Below are 20,506 nucleotides of genomic sequence, written 5' to 3'. Positions count from 1 at the left end.
GCTAACTGTGAGGGTATTCTGAGCCCTAACATGACTGTATACAGCACAAAACAATATACTTTGATGAGCCCACATTAACAGTCACAGAAACACAAAAAACAGCCTTGAGCACAGGAGGAAATTGCCATAGAGGTCCTGTTAAGGTTAAAAGAATAAATGGTGCAACCATATGAAAGCATAAGGGTTAGCCAAAAATGTATTTATAGTTGTATCAGCACTAAAATTAGCCAACTTTATTTTAAAAAGTGTCTGTTTTGTTCTGCTTGGCTGAGTGCTAGAGAGTCCTGTTTGACCCTATCGGTGGCCTCTGCTGGTGGACCTGTCCACCCTGTTTTTACCCCAACAATTAGAGATGGATTTTCCATTAGGATCTGCTGTTCAGAGCAAGTCATGCGGTGGAAGCTTTGTGCCTCATCAGTGCATTCTGGAGCTTTAATGACTGTACATCCCCACACTTCCCCTAAAACCCTGACTGGCGCTTCAGCCCGCATGCCAAGTGCCAACTCCAATAGTTCTCCATTTCCCATCAGAAAAAACACAATGAATATTGATTCATTCCCTCAGACTGCTATATTGCACAGAGGAATCGATGAAGATAACAATAGCTGAGATGTGAGGGACAAAAAGATGAGTGGAGGGACTTAATTGTTTATTTGGTTTACTTCTGCTTCATTACTGCCAAAGGATTTAAGTTTTAGAGGTCTAAAAAAGTTAAAGGTCTCAGGCAGACGAAATATTGAAATTGACAGCGAGCTGGAACTGAATAGTCTTCCACTGATAGGAATGTAAGAGCTCTCTATAGAGTACATAATGTCTGCAGTGGAAATCGATGCTTGGAGCTGGTTTATAAAAAGCCAGCAGAACATCAATCATGGTGCTGCGTGTCTGCCCCTGATGGGACACGGCTCCCTTTGAAGTAACTTTTCATATACACTAAATAAATCCACACATTCAACAAAATGACCACAGAGATGCTGGGAGCAAAAATGCCTTTGCTATGAATTCAATCAGTAATCTAACTATTAAATTCCACAATGTTTAATTCTAGGCCTAACACTTAGGAGCTTAGTAGGGCTGGGATTTGACACAAACTTCATGATTCAATTCTGATTCACAAGGTTGCAATTTGATTTGATTTCTGATTCGATTCAATTAAATTTAATACCGATTATTCTGAATATACAGTACCATTCATATATTTTTAGACAGTAAGATTTTTCATGTTTTTTAAAGAATTCTCTTCTGCTCAATAAGCCTGCATTTATTTGATCCAAAATACAGCAAAAGCAGTAATATTGTGAAATCACTTTACTATTTATAATAACTGCTTTCTATTTGAATATATTTTAAAATGTCATTAATTCCTGTGATCAAAGCTAAATTTTCAGCATCATTACTCCAGTCTTAAATGTCACATTATCCTTCAGAAATCATTCTAATATGCTGATTTGCTGTTCAAGAAACAATATTATCAACATTTAAAACATTTTTTTATATTCTTTGATTAATAGAAAGATCAACATTTATCTGAAATAAAAAAAATCTTTTATAACATTATATACTATACCATTTAAAAGCTTGGAGTCAGTCTTTTTTGGGGGGACAAATTATAGAAAGTAATACTTTTATTTAGTAAGGATGTTTTAAATTGCTGTTGTTGCTGTTTTCAACATAATGATATTAAATGTTTTTGAGCAGCAAAGTTCTACTCCAAGTTCTACTCCAGTTTGTTTTTTTGAAATATAAACATTTAAATGGTGGCTGTTATAAAAACCTGACAAATTTATTCAAACATAAATGAAACATTGAAGAACAGTAAAAAATTCTAATGAATATATATGGTGCAGATATTTAGCAAAATGCTTATCTTTAGAGTTCATTTTTCTAGCTGACTAACGAGTTTATGGTCACAGAATGTTTTTTTTTCTGAGGTAAATGTGACGTTACGGGACACATTGTTTACAAGCCGTTATATTGCCGTCTTTCTACGCTGAAACACTAATTGATCGATTACATGAGACAGAAAACGGATTTTGGTAAGTTATGCTCTTTCTTTTAACATACTTCGGATGTTCATTCATGTTTATTTTGTGCTGAAACTGGCATTAAAATGTAGGAGATGATCAGTTCATGTGCACTTCACGCTGCTTCTCTTAAACTGAGGCCAAATTAAACAGCGGCAAAACAGTATTTAACAGAATTTGAAATCTGAGACTTTGTTTCATATTAAAAGTAACAAAGCACAAAGCTTATTACGATTTATTGCATGGGCGGCGCGCTACAATGTTCCGTTCATTAACTGAAAACAGGCTAGACTAATCGATTTTGGGATTTGAGAATCAATATCATTTTGTAAAAATTAAAATCGATTAAAATCGAGAAATTGATTGTTTTTACCCAGCCCTGGATTTTGTACAAATGTAGTAGAAATATAGAAATATATAATAAACAGATATAATAAATTCCTATTTAATACACTGATACCAATACTAATACTATATACCTCTATATATATAAATTAATTAAAACTATAAAAATAATTTAATTATATATTATATATAAATGATCTAAATACAATTAAAATGTCAATTTTTCCTAATACAATATAAGAAGTCAACTCAAGATGTTTGTGTACCTCAGCAAGGTTAGTTTTAGCAGCATGGTCTGATTTAAATGAATCTAAATGGCACAACAGTTTTGTATGGCTTTCGCCAAGCTCCCTGATCAGAGTAAAGTGAGTTAGTCAGCACGGCACCATGTCCTGAGCAGCCCGGCATTGGCAGAGATGCTAAGAATGCGGCAGTCACCCACACAGCCATGTGACACTTCAAAGTGAATTTAAGAAAGCTTGTTAATATAATCAGTGTGCCAAATGTCTGCACTCTCACTGCTGGCTCACACAAACAAAGCTTACTGAAATGATTGCTTATGAACAATTGGAGGAATTATATATTTATGAGGTGCTGTGGCTTGAGGGGAAGATTATCAGTGAAAAATGACCTAAATGCTTTAATATTTATACAACTAACTCAAGGTAAACCACATTAGTGCATGTGGACCAATCTTTTTCCCACTAATTTGATAACGGTGTCCCATATTCAGGGTGCGGCAGGAGAATAACAAGGACTGCTACTAAAACCGTGAGAAAGGAGGGAGTGCGTTGACAATGGACCACTGCATAAAGAGATTTGAAACGAGGTCAAAGTAAATCTCTAAGTGATTAAAAATGGCCAGAGCCAATGCTAGGGCTGCACATTCCCTCTTGCAGGAAACAAGCCGAGTAAGAAGAAATTTCATTGATCTTGATATCCGAAGAGCTCTAGAAGTCTGCCGACCAGCTGCCGGAAGAGGCAATTTAAAAAAAGGGACGGATTTATGGACTGCCTATCTTCAACTGTACTGATTAAATATGAGCTTATTACTCCAACATGCTTAAAAATGCCTCAATTGGATCTGCTAGCTTCTTATCTCCAATGTGGAAAAAAGATAAGGGAAAAGCACACGGCCAACATCCATCATCACCCACACCTGGACTTTGTAGGGATCAGTGGAACTTAGATATTCAGTTTTGCACTACATCTGCTGGTAAATGTCTAGGGATATGAGCAAATATAAACTCAAGAAGCATAAAGAAGTACATGGAGAAACAAACAACCCCATTAACCTAGAGCATTAGAGTCTGTAATAATACCTACAAACCTAATTACCAACAACAGCTGACTTCACCAATCATATCAGTACATTATAACAAGTTCAACAGCAGGCCGATGATATTAGGTCTTTTATTCAAAATGTAATTATGGTTTGTTACAGAGCTATTTTAAGGCGTAACACTGTTTACTAAAGATAATTGGCAAGATGGGAGTAGCTACGAAAGCTTTGTCGTACCTTTGATACATTATCAAACTAAAGAACCAAAAGTCCAGAGCAAGAGAAAAACGGTTCAATACGAATTCACAAAAGACTTTAATTATGGTTCCTATCTGACTAGTTTATCATGAAAACATGAGTAAGTATTTCATCATAATGCAACTTCATTTGACAGCTTTAATAACTGTAGACAAATCAGGTGCATATACTCCACAGTCATTATTGCAACAAACTTCTTATGATCAAAATGAAAATTCTGTCATTTTTTTTCAAGTATCCTGCTCATTTATTTCATATAACATAAGTAAATGAGGACTGAGGCTGTCAAAGTCAAATATGACAAAAAAACACTATTAAAACCACCTCATATGATTCAATATCAACAATTTGCTCACATGACAAACAATAACCAATGTCATTTCAAATGGACTACGGCAAAAAAAAAATCTGCTGGTTCACATTTTGATTTGAGAGCCAAAGCAAAGCAGTGTTACTTTAGTATCACTGATATACCATTATAGTTTTTGCTAATACTTTGAATTTTATTTTTATATTTTCTGCTTACATTTTAAATTTAGCAATTATGTTGTGTTTCTCTGTCATTTTTAGTATTTTTTGAAATTTCATTTTTTAATTTTAGCTTATTTAGTTTTAGTTATTTTAGCATTTCAACATAATGCTAAATGAGAAATACACAAATTACATTTACTATATAATAAAAATATTAAGTACACAGTTCTCATGAAAATCATTATGTATGTATATAACAATTTTAAAAATTAAACAAATAAATATAATTACTTACTTATATTTTACATTTATATTTTACAGCTGGTTTTATTTTAATAAGTATTTTTTATATATACTTTTAATGTAGTTTTAATGCATACCTTAAAAAATACAATGTAAGAGAAAATGATTCGATTTTCACTGAAAATATTAACTCCTATATTATAGGGATTGACCTTAAAAGATCTTTTTTTTATTCTCTCACCTTCATTAAATGTATATTTTGCTGCTGTATATTTTTAGCTATGCATTAAAATTACAACTTTAAAAATATGACATTTATTTATGAATATGACATTTATTAAATTATTATGATTATTGTAAATTACTGCTGTCAAACGATTAATCACATCCAAAATAAAAGTTTTTGCTTACGTAATATGTGTGTGTATATTGTGTATATTCATTATGCATATATAAATATAGTATATATTTTAAAAAAGTATGTATATTAATGTATATACACAAGTGTGTAATCATATATACATCATAAATATACACACCCATATATTATGTAATCAAAAACTTTTATTTTGGATGTACTTGACTGCAATTAATTGACTGACAGCACTATTGTAAATACATAAATTTAAATTTTCATGAATTGTGTATTTAATATTTTTATTATGTAATAAATCTATATATTTAGCCTACTCTTATTTAATTATTTTCGCATTTCAACTTAAACTAAATGAAAACTAGAAATGTTGCACTGGCAACATGCTAAAATAAAACAACTTTTTATATTTTATTTTATTTCAGTTAATGTCAAATAATGGATTTTTTAATGGTTTTAGTTTTAGTTATTGATAACCAAAGTATACATTTTCAATACTTTTACAGTTCTTTATTTTGTTATTTTGTTACTTTACAGTCCCATTTTCCATTCACTTTCATTACACAGAAAGATACACCTAGGAAAAAAATACCCTTTTTATGTAAGAAATGATGACAGAACTTTCATTTTCCATCTCTTTATGGTTTGGAAGGCATGAGGAAGCAAAATGGCTGACAGCCTCATTTTGAGACCAGAAGATGGAGGATCTTACCTGCATAGCGCAACGGGGCATCTTTATCCAAGGCTATCAGCGGAGGGTCCAGGAGAACTTTGTCGTCATTTTCCGTTACGATACCGTGATACGTGGTCTCAATCCATGGCTTGTGCTTATTTACTGTTGGGGGAGGAAAACAGAAACAGTAGAAGTTTATATTGTTGCTGAATAAAAACCAAGCCCAGACAACAACCAATTATTTTGGTTTTCTCTGAGGATACACTATGTGTCAGCACAACTGTATGCCAGAGCGTAAAATCACACTCTGACATAACGCAGAAGTACTGCGCAGTGGCATTTGCCGCGTCTGTTTGTTCGGGCTGAGAGCACGCAGAAGCTCAGCAGCTCATTAGCGTTGACTGAAGGCTTTGAGCTCTGAAAGAAAGGACAGATGCGGTGTGCTTTAGCTTCAGACTGCAGAAACACTGCAGTAACAGCAGCAGCACTGTCTGGACGCAGAGGTTGATGTGAAGGGCAGATTGCTCTCTTCAGCGGCTAATCAGTGCCTGTACCCGAAATGTGAGTACATCAGCAGTTGCTGGGTGAAAGGGGATACTCCTGCAGTGCTGATCTCATTGTGCGCCGAGCTGACAGCGAGGCAGCGGCAGGAAGCTGGAGGCCGCAGGGAAGCAAAATGAGCTCAGCAGACTGATGTCGTCAACTGCAGGGTCCATCACAAGGCTGTCGGACTGAATCAGCTGTTGAGAAACACGTCTTTCAAAACATAGCTAAAAGACACGGCTCTTCAGTAAGTGCTTAGCTGATCCTTAACCAAAACTATAAACAGATAGTTATTGTACTAGATACTATTTGGACAAAATGGACTCCCAGTACACAATTTAATATGAGCTATGATCAAAAATACCTCTTGACTACTTACTGTTTTGCATATTTTTTTAATGTCAGGGAATAAATCTTCTAGCAGTCCCAAAGTATAGAGTAAAATACAAAAATTACATTTATTGCATAACAAAAATATTTACTTTGAAATACATATGTACAGTTACTCTTTTGTATATTTATGGGAACCATATTCCAAGCAACAGATCCTCAATAAAGTACAGTCTTTTTCATCAAATTTGTTTGTGGACAATAAAAATAAAAATATTAAGTACACAACTCTCATGAAAATCATTGTGTATGTATATAGAATAATCTTAATAATTAAATAAATATAATTACTTATTAACATTTTACATTTATAATTTATTTATTTTTTGTCATATATTATTAATGTAATTTTAAATGCATTACTTTAAAAAAAAAAATACATTTGCAAAATATACAACTTAATAAAGGTGAGAAAATGATCACATTTTCAGTGATACACACTGATAATATCAAATATAAATACAGGTATTCACCTTAAAAGATTTTTTTTTTTTCCATTAAAGGTTTATTTTTTTATTTTAAGTAAATGTATATTTACTGTATATTTTCAAATATTCATTAAATTACAACATAAAAAATATATGACAATATGGGTATGCATTAAAATGACAAAATTTAAAACATATGACAACAACAAAAAGATGAAAATTCAAAAAAAGTTTTTTTAAATATAAATAAGTATTTTACTTAAATAAAATGTATTTTAAGTACATTTTTAACCATTAAGATTACTGCAAACACATACAAATATAATTGTCATGAAAACTGTGTACTTATTTTTATTACGTGATAAATCTATACATTTACTCTAATTCTGTACTTTGGTAGTGCTAATATTGCTAGCTCCTTTATGAAAATGTGTTTCTCATCATTTGTAAATCACTTTGGATAAAAAGCACCTGCTAAATGAATAAATGCAAATGCCTATAGCTATATGAAAATACACACTGACTGAAAGATATATCTTATGTCAGCTCATCACTCAAGCTAAACCAGTAAAAGCTAAATCTATGACTCGTGTGCATGTAAATTCTTCAACATCTACTGTGCTAACAGCTTCCATCCTATACACCTCAGAAAACTGCTGTCTAAAAATATCTGCGTGGTGTGCAGCAGCTGGAGCGAATACGGATGATTTATTGGCTTCGGCGTGGTTTCTGTGCAGCGGTGTCTTACGACTCACCCCGCAGGCAGAAGCCTGATCAGTGACACTAATTGAAGGATATAACCTCTACAGCAATAACACCATAATGCTCACCTCCGTTCATATTACACGCCAGATCCAATTTCACACCTCCTGGAAAACTGAATGCTTGACAGAACTGTCGCTTCATTTCCATGTTTCTTTACCCTGTTAATTTTCAGCTGCAATACATTTGTGATTTAAATCTGCACATGGTTCAGAAACCGACAATTGTACGTCTATCAATGCTACAAACACATGATGCAGGATTCTAACGCTGTATCCAGTACAAAGAGAGCTGGGACGAAGGCCAGGACTTAGTATTGTCTGTGAAATTTGTGATCTGGCTCATAAATCGTCTTACTAAAGTGGGTTCACATGACCTAAGGGTGCAGCTTCTGCTGGTTGTCTGTGGACAGATTGTCAGACCAGACTACCCTGATAATCTGCTTTAAAATCCCAGGTTTATAAAACCTTAAGAGCCGAGGTAAGTCACATGCTTAAAGGGCAAACTGGGACATAACGCTACTAATAAAGAGAATGAGACCAGAACATAACGTACATTGTTTAGGATACATATGTGACCCTGGACCACAAAACCAGTCAAAGGTAACACTGGTATATTTGTATCAATAGCCAACAATACCACTGTATGGGTCAAAATGATAACTTTTTCTTTTATGCCAAAAATCATTAGGATGTTAAGTAAAGATCATGTACCATAAAGATATCTGATTAATTCTCTACTGTAAATATATATATTTTGATTAGTAATATGCATTGCTAAGAACTTCATTTGGACAACTTTAAAGGTGATTTTCTCAATATTTTGATTTTGCACCATCAGATTCCAGATTTTCAAATTGTTGTATCTCGGCCACATATTGTGCTGTCCTAACAAACCATACATCAGTTGCAAACTTAAAATAATGTATTAATCTCAATGTTGACCCTTATGACTAATTTTGTGGTCTAGGGTCACATATTACTTTAACTAGCTAGATTCAGAAGAAATTAAGGATGTTCTCGAAAGTTACTAGGGTGTCTCAACAGCTAAATTTCCATGCAGTACCATTCAAAATGATGTTCTTCTAAACTTTCTATTTATCAAAGAACACTGAAGAAAAATGTATAACAGTTTCCACAAAAATACTAAGCAGCACAACTGTTTTCAGCATTGATAATAATAAATGTTTTTTGAAAACCAAATCAGCATATTAGAATGATTTCTGAAGGATCATGTGAGTGATGATGCTGAAAATTCAGGCATAAATTGACAAATATATTATATTTCAAAATATATTACAATGGAAAACAGTTATTTTAATTTGCAATAATATTTCACATTTTTGTGAAACAAAAAAATGCTGCTTTGGTAAGCATAAGAGACAATACAGTAATTTTAAATACTGTATATTCAATGTTGAATGGAAAAACCATTAATAGAATTACCAAAATAAGCATTTTTATATATATACACACTCAAATCATGTGACTAAATCACTCAGGTAAAAAAAAAAACAAATGTTATTATGGTCAATCTGAAATGCAAAAGCCAAAACCTTTCATCTGCCAACTACCAGCAAACATAAAACACAATCTGAAATGTGTAATTTATTATATTTAATAACAAAAGAGCCACAGTGACTGTAGTAAGTAGCTACAACATACCTTTCTATTTTGTGCCAGTTTCCCTCAAAGTTGTTTTTTTCTCCTTTTAAACACTAGGGTTGTGCAATATGTATGGTCTACCATAAGTCGTAATTGTTTTTTAAAATGCGATTTGACAAACTCTCTGGATGTGTTTTTGTTTGGTTTTTACAATATACTTGATTATGTATATTGTAAAAACCAAACAAAAACACATTCAGAGAGTGAACGCATACAGGACGATGTAGGCTAGACTACTACACATATAGAGTTCACGTTTTCACTGAATGATTTAGTTAATTAAAATACATTTAGAATGTATTAGAATTCAAGAGGGCAAAAATGCCCCATACAACTGTTATATGTTTTTTATATTTATATTATCTCATATAGCCTAATTATTATCACACAAAGAGTGACTTTTTTTTTTTGTTTTCAAACATCAGCATTACGGCAAATGTGACACTCATTTTATAAAACAGCCCAATAAACAAAAATATAACATTAACAGACTTACATTTTAGACAAGTTCCTGTTCTTGCTGAATTTCGACAACAAATTGTTTCAAACAAAGCCACAGCAAAACTGTTTTGCATCTCTGAGCAACACATGACAGTGTTTTGTTACTGAATCAATCAGCTGTTTGAACGAATCGGTTAAATGAATGAACGACTCAATGACTCACTCATGCAGTTATTTGCCACCACCTACTGACAACTCTCTACATTGCGAGTAAATCATTCGCATATGCGACTAATCTTCCCTCTGGGTGACTAAATGATGTTTAATATTTGACACTGGCTAATAAATTCTCAGATTTTACTCGCCAGTGTGTGAGTTGGATGCTAAGTATAAGTATTTCACTCGCTGAACAATGACTGAGCACTTCAGCGTTTCATTCTCTGTCAAGCGATCTGCGATATTTTTCAGTTTATCTCAATGGATGCACAGCGTACCTGTATTTGACGTACCGAAAACTCTAGTGTGAAGGTGCACGACTCGCCGTCGCTTTGTCTCACACACACAAAGAGAGAGAGCATGAGAGTCTTACAGACCATGCTGAATTGACACGCTACATGTAAACGATATTATTTGTTGTATTTTCCTGTCAAAGTAACAGAGTTCCTTTGGAATTCTTCAGCTTTTAAGAATTGTGCAACAAGAGTTGTTATATTTTCGAATCTTCTGCCTGTTACTGATATACATAACTGGGTAACACATTTGCATAATCCCGCCTGCCCACGTAATACGAACAGTTTGACTTGCCCACAAATCTTTGTTGGCTTCTAATCATCTTTATTTGGACTCAAAAGCATTTCCGAACCACAACCTGTAAGTACAATTGATATGTTATGAGTACGTTTTCAATAGAGTGCTCAAAATATCAAGTTGTTTGTACTAACATTTGATGATAAGTGTTGCAGCTTTAGGTTTCCAGGTAAACCAAGATATTACTAGAATAGTGCTGATAATTTGCTGTGAACCCACCATTTCTTAAGAATGTGTTGAGTAATGTAGACTGTGGTTCTAATTACTTTGTGTAATAATAAAAAATGCAGACATATTTTGGTTTACAAACTGTGCTGTTTCATCAGTTAGTCACATTAGCACTTGGCTAAGGTATCCACCATTATTGTTTTGTTAAGTGTTCACTAAACTTTAGCTGTGGGCACGTTTTGCTTACGTAAGTGTTAACATATGTCATTATTTTAAGATGGATTGAAGCACTATATTATTGTTTTGGTACATGCTCTGTCAACGGTAGCCAGGGTTGCCAGGTTGTCGCTACTCAAAACTAGCCCTAAACTAGCCCAATCACATTTCGAGACGGTCCCCGTTAAAATTCATGCCACGGGGTGTAAAATACATGTTTTGTTTTTGTCCGGGTTCCCCTGATAAATTCGCAGTCCAGGGGCTAAATATGACGTTACTGGGGTTACTTGAGCCCACGGACATCAAAAACAACCACAGACTTGGGAACTCTGATGGCAGCGCTGGCTAACTTACTCGAGTACTCCTCTCTGTACCAATCACAATAGGCTTGGCCAGCTGACCAATCAGAGCAGAGTAGGCTTATGGAAGGGAGGGGTTTACAGACCTTACGCTCAGAACCAGTGTTACCAAGAATTGGGCTACTTTAACACTGTTGCCGCATGTTGTTTTTGATCTCCGCGGATTGAAGTGACCCCAATAATGTCATATTTAGCCCCTGAAATACGAATTTACCAGGGGAACTCCAACAAAAAACATGTATTCTATCCTCCAGAATGCGATTTTTAATAAGGGAACCCCTTGAAATGTGATTGGGGTAGTTTTGAGTAGCAACTGGGAGGGTTTTGTTGTGAAAACCTGGCAACCATGCTCAGAACTGATCGAACAAATCATTTCCAAATCATATGTCTAAATGTATATAAGAAAATTACAATGTTTTCTGACCTTAGATGCATTTAGACCTGTTGTAGGGGACTCCTAAACAATATTAGGACAATTTAAAATACCATATGTGACCCTGGACAACAAAATTCTTTCAAATCATGTTTTTAAAACATCAAAACATGAATTATGCTTGTTGCATCAGGCAAACAACACTACACTATTTGAAAATGCCTTAGAAAGCCTCAGTAGGTAAAGGAAAATAAATCAAAGCAGCAACGTGGGACATTTGTAGCTGAGTGGACAAACACTTGAAGTTAAGCTGGTTTTACACCAACAAAGAAGTGTTTGTACTCACAACCCCTTTTGCTAGAACAAATACACTGAAAACACAATTATCGTCACATATTAACATACAAAGAAACACACTGAGAACCTCTTTACGAACAGGCAACAAGGTGTGAATTATAAAGATGCTCCATGGACAACCAGACAATTCAATGAATGAGTCTTTATTTGGAAATGTTTTGGTACATCTCAATAAGGGTCCTCGAGACCTCTTGGAGCGCGTTCAGCCGTGGCATTGATCCCAGCTAGAGAAAACCACTAAACACAGCAGCCAAACACCTGCTAAACACTGGCCACACTCCCACACACACTCATATAACATATGGCACACACATCACTCCTTCATTTACCAAAAACACATTTACCAATCAAACGCCAATTATTTTTTTCTTTAAACTTCCTTGAAGCCCTTAATGAACCATTAAAAACAGCTTACGTTTGAAAAGCCCACACTGATGTCTGGTGTGCATCATTATAAACCAAACGAGCGGGTATCAAAGAGGAAGCGCTGCTTACTAGGCTGGCGTAGAATGAATCTGATTACTGAAGGAGCTCTGATGTGGTTGATATCATTTCTGAACGCCCTGCAGCACTGGCACAAGGCAAGCTTTTGGGACGGCAGGCAGCCAGTTGGCTGTTTTTACATGCGTTTTGCATAGAAACACTTTAGATGCTTGCAGAGCAGGAATACAGTGCGACTGTTGCGACAAAAGTAACGGATGTCGAGACAAGTGGTTAAAGGCTACAGGTCGCTATAGATGGAAACGCTCTCGGTTTTGTCGATGTCTGAAGAGGTTGTTACAGCAGAGTGTTTTATACATGAATGCCATGCAAATCAATGTTATGTAACTGGTGCATTAGAGCAGTACTAACACTTGAGCACAGCAGAGTAAATAAGTACGCTGAGATTGGCGTTCAATCCATTTTTATTCAGAATGGTTCATCAACAGCATGCTAAAAGGGTAGTAATGCGTTTATTTTTAGAATGTCTTTTTTTTTAAGGCTCAAGCAGACTGGAACAGAAAAGAAAGTAACAGTACAAGACAAGACAAGATAATATAATATAATATAATATAATATAATATATAAGCGTCAAAGTGGTCAAGTTCATTTTTAATTGGTAAATTAACCAATAGTACTAATAATAAAAACAGGAACATGTATTACAAAAGCAAATTAGGTCAATAAACATAATATAATGATATAATATAAGAATTAATAATTATATTTTTCAGAGTGGTTAAAAGTTTATTTTCGGATGTTAAAATTAATAATTACACATTCTTGATTTTATTATTATTCTTATTATTATTAACATAATAATGTAATATTGAAAGAACAAAATAAGATTCTTAACATTATATTATTATTAATAATATAATGTAATATAATACAATATAATATAATATAATATAATTAATATAATAATTTGTCAAAGTTGATAAAAAGTTCATTTTTCGACATTAAAGTCAACATGAATAATAATAATAATAATAATAACAATAATAATAATAATGCATTTATTTATTATTATTAATACTAAAGTATTATAATATAATATAATAATTTAATATATTTAATAATAATAACAACAACAATAACAACAATGTTTTGTTTATTTTTTATTATTATTAATACAAAATTAAATAGGGTTGAAAGAACAATAAGATTCTTAACATTATATTTAACAACTATAGTATAATAATATAATATAATATAATTTTTCAAAGTTTATTAAAGTTCATTTTTGGACATTAAAGTTAACATTAATAATAATATCAATGCTTTATTCATTTATTATTAATAATACTAAAATAGATGGGGCTGAAAGAACACAATAAGATTCTTAGCATTATATTAGCATTATATTTCACATTAATATAACATAATATAATATAATGCTAATCTAATAATTTGTCAAAGATGATTAAAGTTTTTTTTTTGGCACATTAAGTATTATTATTATTATTATTATTATTATTATCTTATATCAGTTACTTTATAATTCCAGCACATAAATTACACCCTTCACCTTCACCAAACTAGAGAATACAGAACATGGTCATTAGAGCAATTAAGAGCACCTATTTTCAACAGTTGCAGACAATAATATTTGTATCTGACAAGCACAAACCGTTTGCCACCATCCATTCTCCAGATTACAGTCATTTGGATAATATCCGCAAATTAAGCCATTTAGCCGTAATCAAATCTTTTGAATGCTAGCAGGCACAAATTAGTGGCTAATGATGCAGCCGAGTGAGGAAACACAGTTGGCCTGGAGCTGCCTCCGTCCCAGCAGCACCAAAGATTAGGAGATCTTACACAAATACTAAAGAACCTCAGACTAACCAGGTCCTGTGTGTGTTTTTTTGCATGTATATGTCTAAAGGGATAAATAAACCCAGTCTGTGACACTACAGCGCAGGCATCCAGAACAAGCCAGCGGCTTTATATCCAAACACATTCCAAGCTACATATTGAAGTTGGCAAGCAGAGAATCGCCTAGTCACAGTCTTTTACATACTTTATCCAGCACAGCCATCCAGTCAGATTGCGTCACCGTGACCGGATAGGATGCAGACCGTGTGCAGCTATCGTTACGTTATCTGATCGATGACAAATATTATTACAGGGGCTCTGGTCAGACAGCATGCGCCCGAGCGCAGATGGGGGGTCGGGGTCAGGCACTATTGTGCTATGCCTGGCATGCAATCCTGTTAGCCAGCATGTAAACCTACTGACACCTAATCCCATAATGAGATGCTCCTGTTTCATTCACTTACAAGGTCACAGACTTGTACGACTTTACTAAGTGCTGTGGTGTGTCACATATGCTCGAGTCAAACGTTTCAACATATTTCAACATTTTTATAGGCATTTGGTGGGAAAAGGTCCAGATAAAATCCTTGCAGCAAAAAAAAAAAAGCCAGAAGTGTCTTCTGGTCTCATCCACTTCCAGCTATTTTTAGCTGCACAAAAAGCTCGTTTTGCTGCTTGATATTGCAAATTGGTGTGTCTTACTATATTATTTTAATGTATTATCTTAATTATGAACACACTGGTTTGCAGTGCAAACTGTTTTACGGTTTACTGCACTTCGATTTTCTTCTTGTTATTTCCCTATGGTGGATTATGAACCGGACATCTAACACATTACCAGCAAACAGATTACTTCCGCATTGAAAAATAAAGTGGATAATGCATTCAAACATCTGGTAAATTACATGTTATTTTGCTTAGTTCAGACTCGTGGAAGAATTGTGGTTTCTATTTGAAACTGAACCGAGAATGCACATAAAGTGTTTTCACGAGGCATCATCAATCGAGTGGACCATATAAGCCGCACTGAACGTAAACAATGCCACTTAACCGAATGAAACTTGCATATTTTGCTGATTATTGCTGCTGAACACGGTCAATTATTGTCATGTTTTGGTCTGTACTAATCGGTTGGACCAGGTAAAACATTTGGAGTACTATAGACTGCCAAAAGTTATAACAAATCAAAGAGAAGAGTGCAAAAAAACTATCTAGGAAAATATTAGTGAAATATTAGGCTAATATCTTAATACTGCTCGTATGTATCTTTACCACCTATTAACTTTAGTTGCACCCTTTCCTGCTAACTAAGTCATTCTCTTTATGATTTAGCAGCTTCCACACGTTTTATCTGTGGTCTAGACAGCATAAATTAGCAGAACAACATATTCAGTAGTGCATTAACAGTGCAATTCATGCTGTTGTTTACATCCGTGTATCACAACTATAGCCACGCCATCAATCTTCTTTTGCAGTTGCTAAAATTAAATTACACAGATGTTGTTGTAGATTTAAGAATATCACTTGTTGGGTGGTGGAACTCCAAAGGAAACCACCAAGACTTTTTCCTGTAATTTTCCACTCATACATTACTCTACAGGGCTAACAACAGCCAGCAAATGGCAAACGGAAGCAATTAATTAGCTGTTGGCTCAGTAACCCATGAGAAATAGTTTCTGTTGCAGTCGAGCATAAAGCAATTAAGCAACATACTTTGTTCAGCCTAATTTTGACCATTATTTGACACGGGGGGGTTGGGGACGTGCTGGTGAATGGGTGTCTTAAAATGGTGAGCGAGACCGAATGATATTCTCAGAGAAATGAATTAAAACAGCAGACTGATGAAACAATAGCAGAGTGTGAATGTGTGTTTGTTGCATTATGATTTGATTGACGAGGGGAGGCTAAAGGTTATGGTGTCAGCCATGCTTGTTCATCCATCTGCTACAATCCCTCAAGACGAAACAGCCTGAACGCTTATATATATGGCAACTGGGAATCAAAACCACATGTATATCAAAAATAATCTCCAAAATGCCAGTTTAGACAGTTTTCCACACATCATCTTAAAGATCTTCAACATGGGCTTTCTCCTATGTTCTGTACAGATACATAGATATTTAAGTGGTTTAACAAGGGGTGGCTATTTCCGGTCAGCATGGCCCAGAAACTGCACCCGGAGTGCGATCTACCACAGCCTTTGTCAATTAACACCACAGACGCCTCCGTTCTCACCTCGAGTGCGAGCGAGCTGCGAGTTCTCACAGAGCACACAGCTGCTTCACAATTCAAGGTCTATCGGTGGTAGTAAAAGATAACTACTGATCTACACCTCGGCAGACCTGAAAATGGATTGGCTTTCACACTTGATGGATTTGCAGTTACTTTTGAAAGCGACTTTAAAACAGCTTCCCTTTGAAGCATCATCTGAAATTTGTTACCGTGGTTTGACGTCTTTGCTGAGCGAACCCCATTCTCATGGGAATAATGCAGGACAATGGGCCATCCTGAGATGTCAATACAATGGCCTGCTAGGGTACAAATCACTCAACGACTGAAACGACGGATACAGATGGATAAGATGGCGTTTTGCAACATGAATACACTCATGAAGGCACAATCTGAAACTCAATACAGGGCTCCAGAGTAAAAAAAAGACTAAGGAATGGTCTACACCTAAAATGGACCCTGGACCAAGTAGCATGGGTATATTTGTAGCAATTGGCCAAAATATATTAAAATGATCTATTTTTCTTTTATGCCAGAATTCATTAGGATATTAAGTAAAGATCATGGTCCATGAAGATATTCTGTAAATTTCCCACCGTAAATTTATCAAAACTTTTTGATTAGTAATACGCATTGCTAAGAACTTTATTCGGAAAACTTTAAAGGTTATTTTCTCAATATTTTGATTTTTTTTGCACCCTCAGATTCCAGATTTTCAAATAGTTGTATCTCGGACAAATATTGTCCTATTATAACAAACCACACATTATTTGAAAGCATATTTATTTATTTATTCCGCTCAAAAAGCTATCAAAAATGGACTCTTATGACTGGTTTTGTGGTCCAGGGTCACATTTAGGAGCCAAAACACCTTAGCTAATAAATCATACAGACCATTTTTATATAAAACAATATAAATTAGTGCTGTCAAATGAGTAATCGTGATTAATCATGCTTAATCGCATTCAAAATAAACGTTTTTGTTTACAGATTATATGTGTGTACTTGTGTATATTTATTATGTATATATATAAATCCACACATATGCATGTATATATTTAAGAATGTATTTATATATTAATTACATTTATATATAATATAAATTATATGAATATAAATATATGCTTGTAAATACATGTAAATATTTTCAAGCACTAATATAAATAATTATAAACAACAACAAAGTGAAACTACCGACTGAGTGACTCTGATACAAACTGCTAACTCACAAGCGAGTTTGAAAGAACTGGTTCATAAGAGCCATGTTTTTAAATCAGACATCACAGCTTGTGCTGTATTCATTTTTGTGTGCTGGAAACGTCTCTAATGAAACAATATCTAATGAATCCGCTTATGGGTTGAAGAAAATGGGTTGTTGTTATTGTTCGCTATTACCTCATGACTAAAAGAAATAATGCGCAGATAAAGCTAATCATCTCATCTATAATAATGAATTTCCCAGCAAATATTCATAAGGGCCATCACTGTGATTTTCTAAAGGGAGAATAAAGCCCCTAATTCCCTATAACTATGTGAAATTCATTAGTACACAGACTTAAATGAGTTTAAAGTTTATCTAAAGTTGACAACTTCACTTAAATGTTTGCACACAGACTTAAAAATGGCACTACCGGTTAAAACTGAATGTTCATTAAGTTTTAAAGGGATAGTTTAGTTTGCACACAAATGTATAAATGGCATCACCTGTTAAAACAGGCCACATCGGCCAGGCAACTTAAGAGTTTATTGAGGTTTAAGACCCTGTAGTGAATACGTAAGGGAAACTCCAAGCCCTACTGCCCAATATATCTCCCAGTAGGACAGGTTCATACCCAAACCAAAGCAGAGGGTCAGTGTGTACTCAAGGAAGTATCTGTTTGTCCACCAGAGCAGTTGCAACAGAACAAGGCCCAGGCGTTTTCAGTAAGGGTGGGGGCAGGGCGTGTGAATGGTGCTCAATCACAGCTCAGTATGGAGCGCACAAAGGCCCAGTGAGAGTGAAAGTGAGCCGTAGCCATAGAACACAGAGCTGCTTTTCATGTCTCTGGAGGCTGGGCTGCACAGACCTCTATCCACAGGTAACACCTACTCTCTGGTTACCTGTTCCCATGGAGTCATGGTGCTGACGCGCTGAGGCAGAGAATAGCAGAGGGCTGCATTTATCAAGCTAAACAAAGAGCGCAAACCCTGACAGACACTGAATGGATGGGCGCTCTTCAGAGCACTCCGCATGTGGACTGGGTTGACCTGAAATGTAAGCAGGTAATGATGTTATGGGTTGGGTTACTGTCCAAATAGGTTTCAATAATATCTACATTAAGGTCTCAGTTTTAGGGCACTGAAGAATGCTCTTTAATCTTTTGTTCCAGCTCTTCCTGAGTGATCAAGAAAAAGATTTATCTTTAAACCTTCAAGAGTATCCATATACAGCTGAAGATGCAATCTGTTGGTCTGCTAATTGTCAAAAAACATTTTTTTAAAGGGAACGCTGGGTATTATAACATGTATAGCTTAATATAATGTAAATGATGACTGAAATATGTAGTAGAAAAACCATGATTTACGCCATTTAAAAAATCCACATCGTTTTATACACATTTTGGACTATGGGGGGCGCCATTATGATGTGAAATAGTTGCGCTCGGTGAGCTACAGGTGCTATTTTTACCGCAACACAATTCAGATTACATAACTCTGAAAATAAAATGCTGATACGATGACCACAGCTATTGAAAGAGCTTACAGGTGGCTATAAGCATAGGATTAAACCAAATGCCGTTCCTTATTTTTTTTTCCCACACAATGAGTTTAAACACCCCAGATATCAAGAGAAATACACGCTGAGAAACTCCTTCAGTGGCTGTGGCGACATGACAAGCATTGCATGTTTACCTCCTGCCAGGATGGCATCTAGCGTTTCTTGTCTCTGCTGTTTGTAAGCTCTTTAAGTAGCTGTGGTCTACTAAAAGCCTTAAAGGCATCAGGGCTAAAGTGGAGAGAACAAAGACGTGGGTCTTTAGGAAGTTTATTCATCCACAGGCATATTCCCATTCTTTTCTCCTCTTCTTAATTACTTGGAAAAGCAGTGAAGACTTAAATCACTTCTCTTGTTGCCCTTCGACTGAAAATTACAACCAGAAGCCACACAATGTTGCACTGTATCAGCATTTTTCGAAATAATCAAAATCTAAATAATAGCCCCCATATTTCAAAATATGTATAAAATGATATGGATTTTTTAAATAATGCAAGCTTTTCATGAGTGTTCTGCTACATATTTCAGTAGGAGACATCATTTATGTTATATTAAGCCATACAAGTCTTAATACCCGGGTTCCCTTTATTGCTGTTTTGCACATCCCTATCTAGAAAAAAAGATTACAATTTGGCCTCTATACTTCAAACGCACCGTGTTGTTTTAGGAAGACCAACAATAGCAGTCAAGCGGCTACCATGCGAGTCAAAGAGACAGACCCAATATTCAGTACGTAATGACCTATTCTTGACAGATCACTGACTCAATTCAGCTCGCAATGGGGCCAATGAAATTACCACTGACTGCCCAGCCGCCACGATGACTAAGGGCTGATTGTCTAAGGGAATTTCTGCCACACTGGCTGCGCTAAAAGTGAAAATGCAGCAATTTTTAAAAAACAGATGAGCAATGTGTTCTTATCCGTTATGCTTACAAAGTCCTTGGAATTCAAGATTGGTACATAAGTCAAATAATTCAGAGTTGCGTCAAACAGTGGGCACATTGTGACGTGCTTATTGCGGCACGCGGCTCTGAGCTCTCAGC

General features: G+C 35.0%; 1 protein-coding gene across 4 annotated transcripts in view; it reads right to left on the bottom strand.

Annotated features, from left to right (window-relative positions):
• Positions 1–20,506, bottom strand: part of clstn1 (calsyntenin 1) — a 52,466-nt gene that overhangs the window by 28,339 nt on the left and 3,621 nt on the right. For all 4 annotated transcript variants that reach the window (XM_051096039.1, XM_051096036.1, XM_051096037.1 and 1 more), the window contains exon 2: positions 5,709–5,831. In XM_051096039.1, coding sequence (XP_050951996.1) covers positions 5,709–5,831 — 123 coding nt within the window. The remainder of the gene's footprint in view (positions 1–5,708; positions 5,832–20,506) is intronic.

The sequence above is a fragment of the Labeo rohita genome, chromosome 23 (genome assembly GCF_022985175.1).
Source record: "Labeo rohita strain BAU-BD-2019 chromosome 23, IGBB_LRoh.1.0, whole genome shotgun sequence".
Classification (NCBI taxonomy): Eukaryota; Metazoa; Chordata; class Actinopteri; order Cypriniformes; family Cyprinidae; genus Labeo; species Labeo rohita.
Note: the sequence above shows the minus strand (reverse complement) of the source record. Positions and strands in the feature narration are given on the sequence as shown.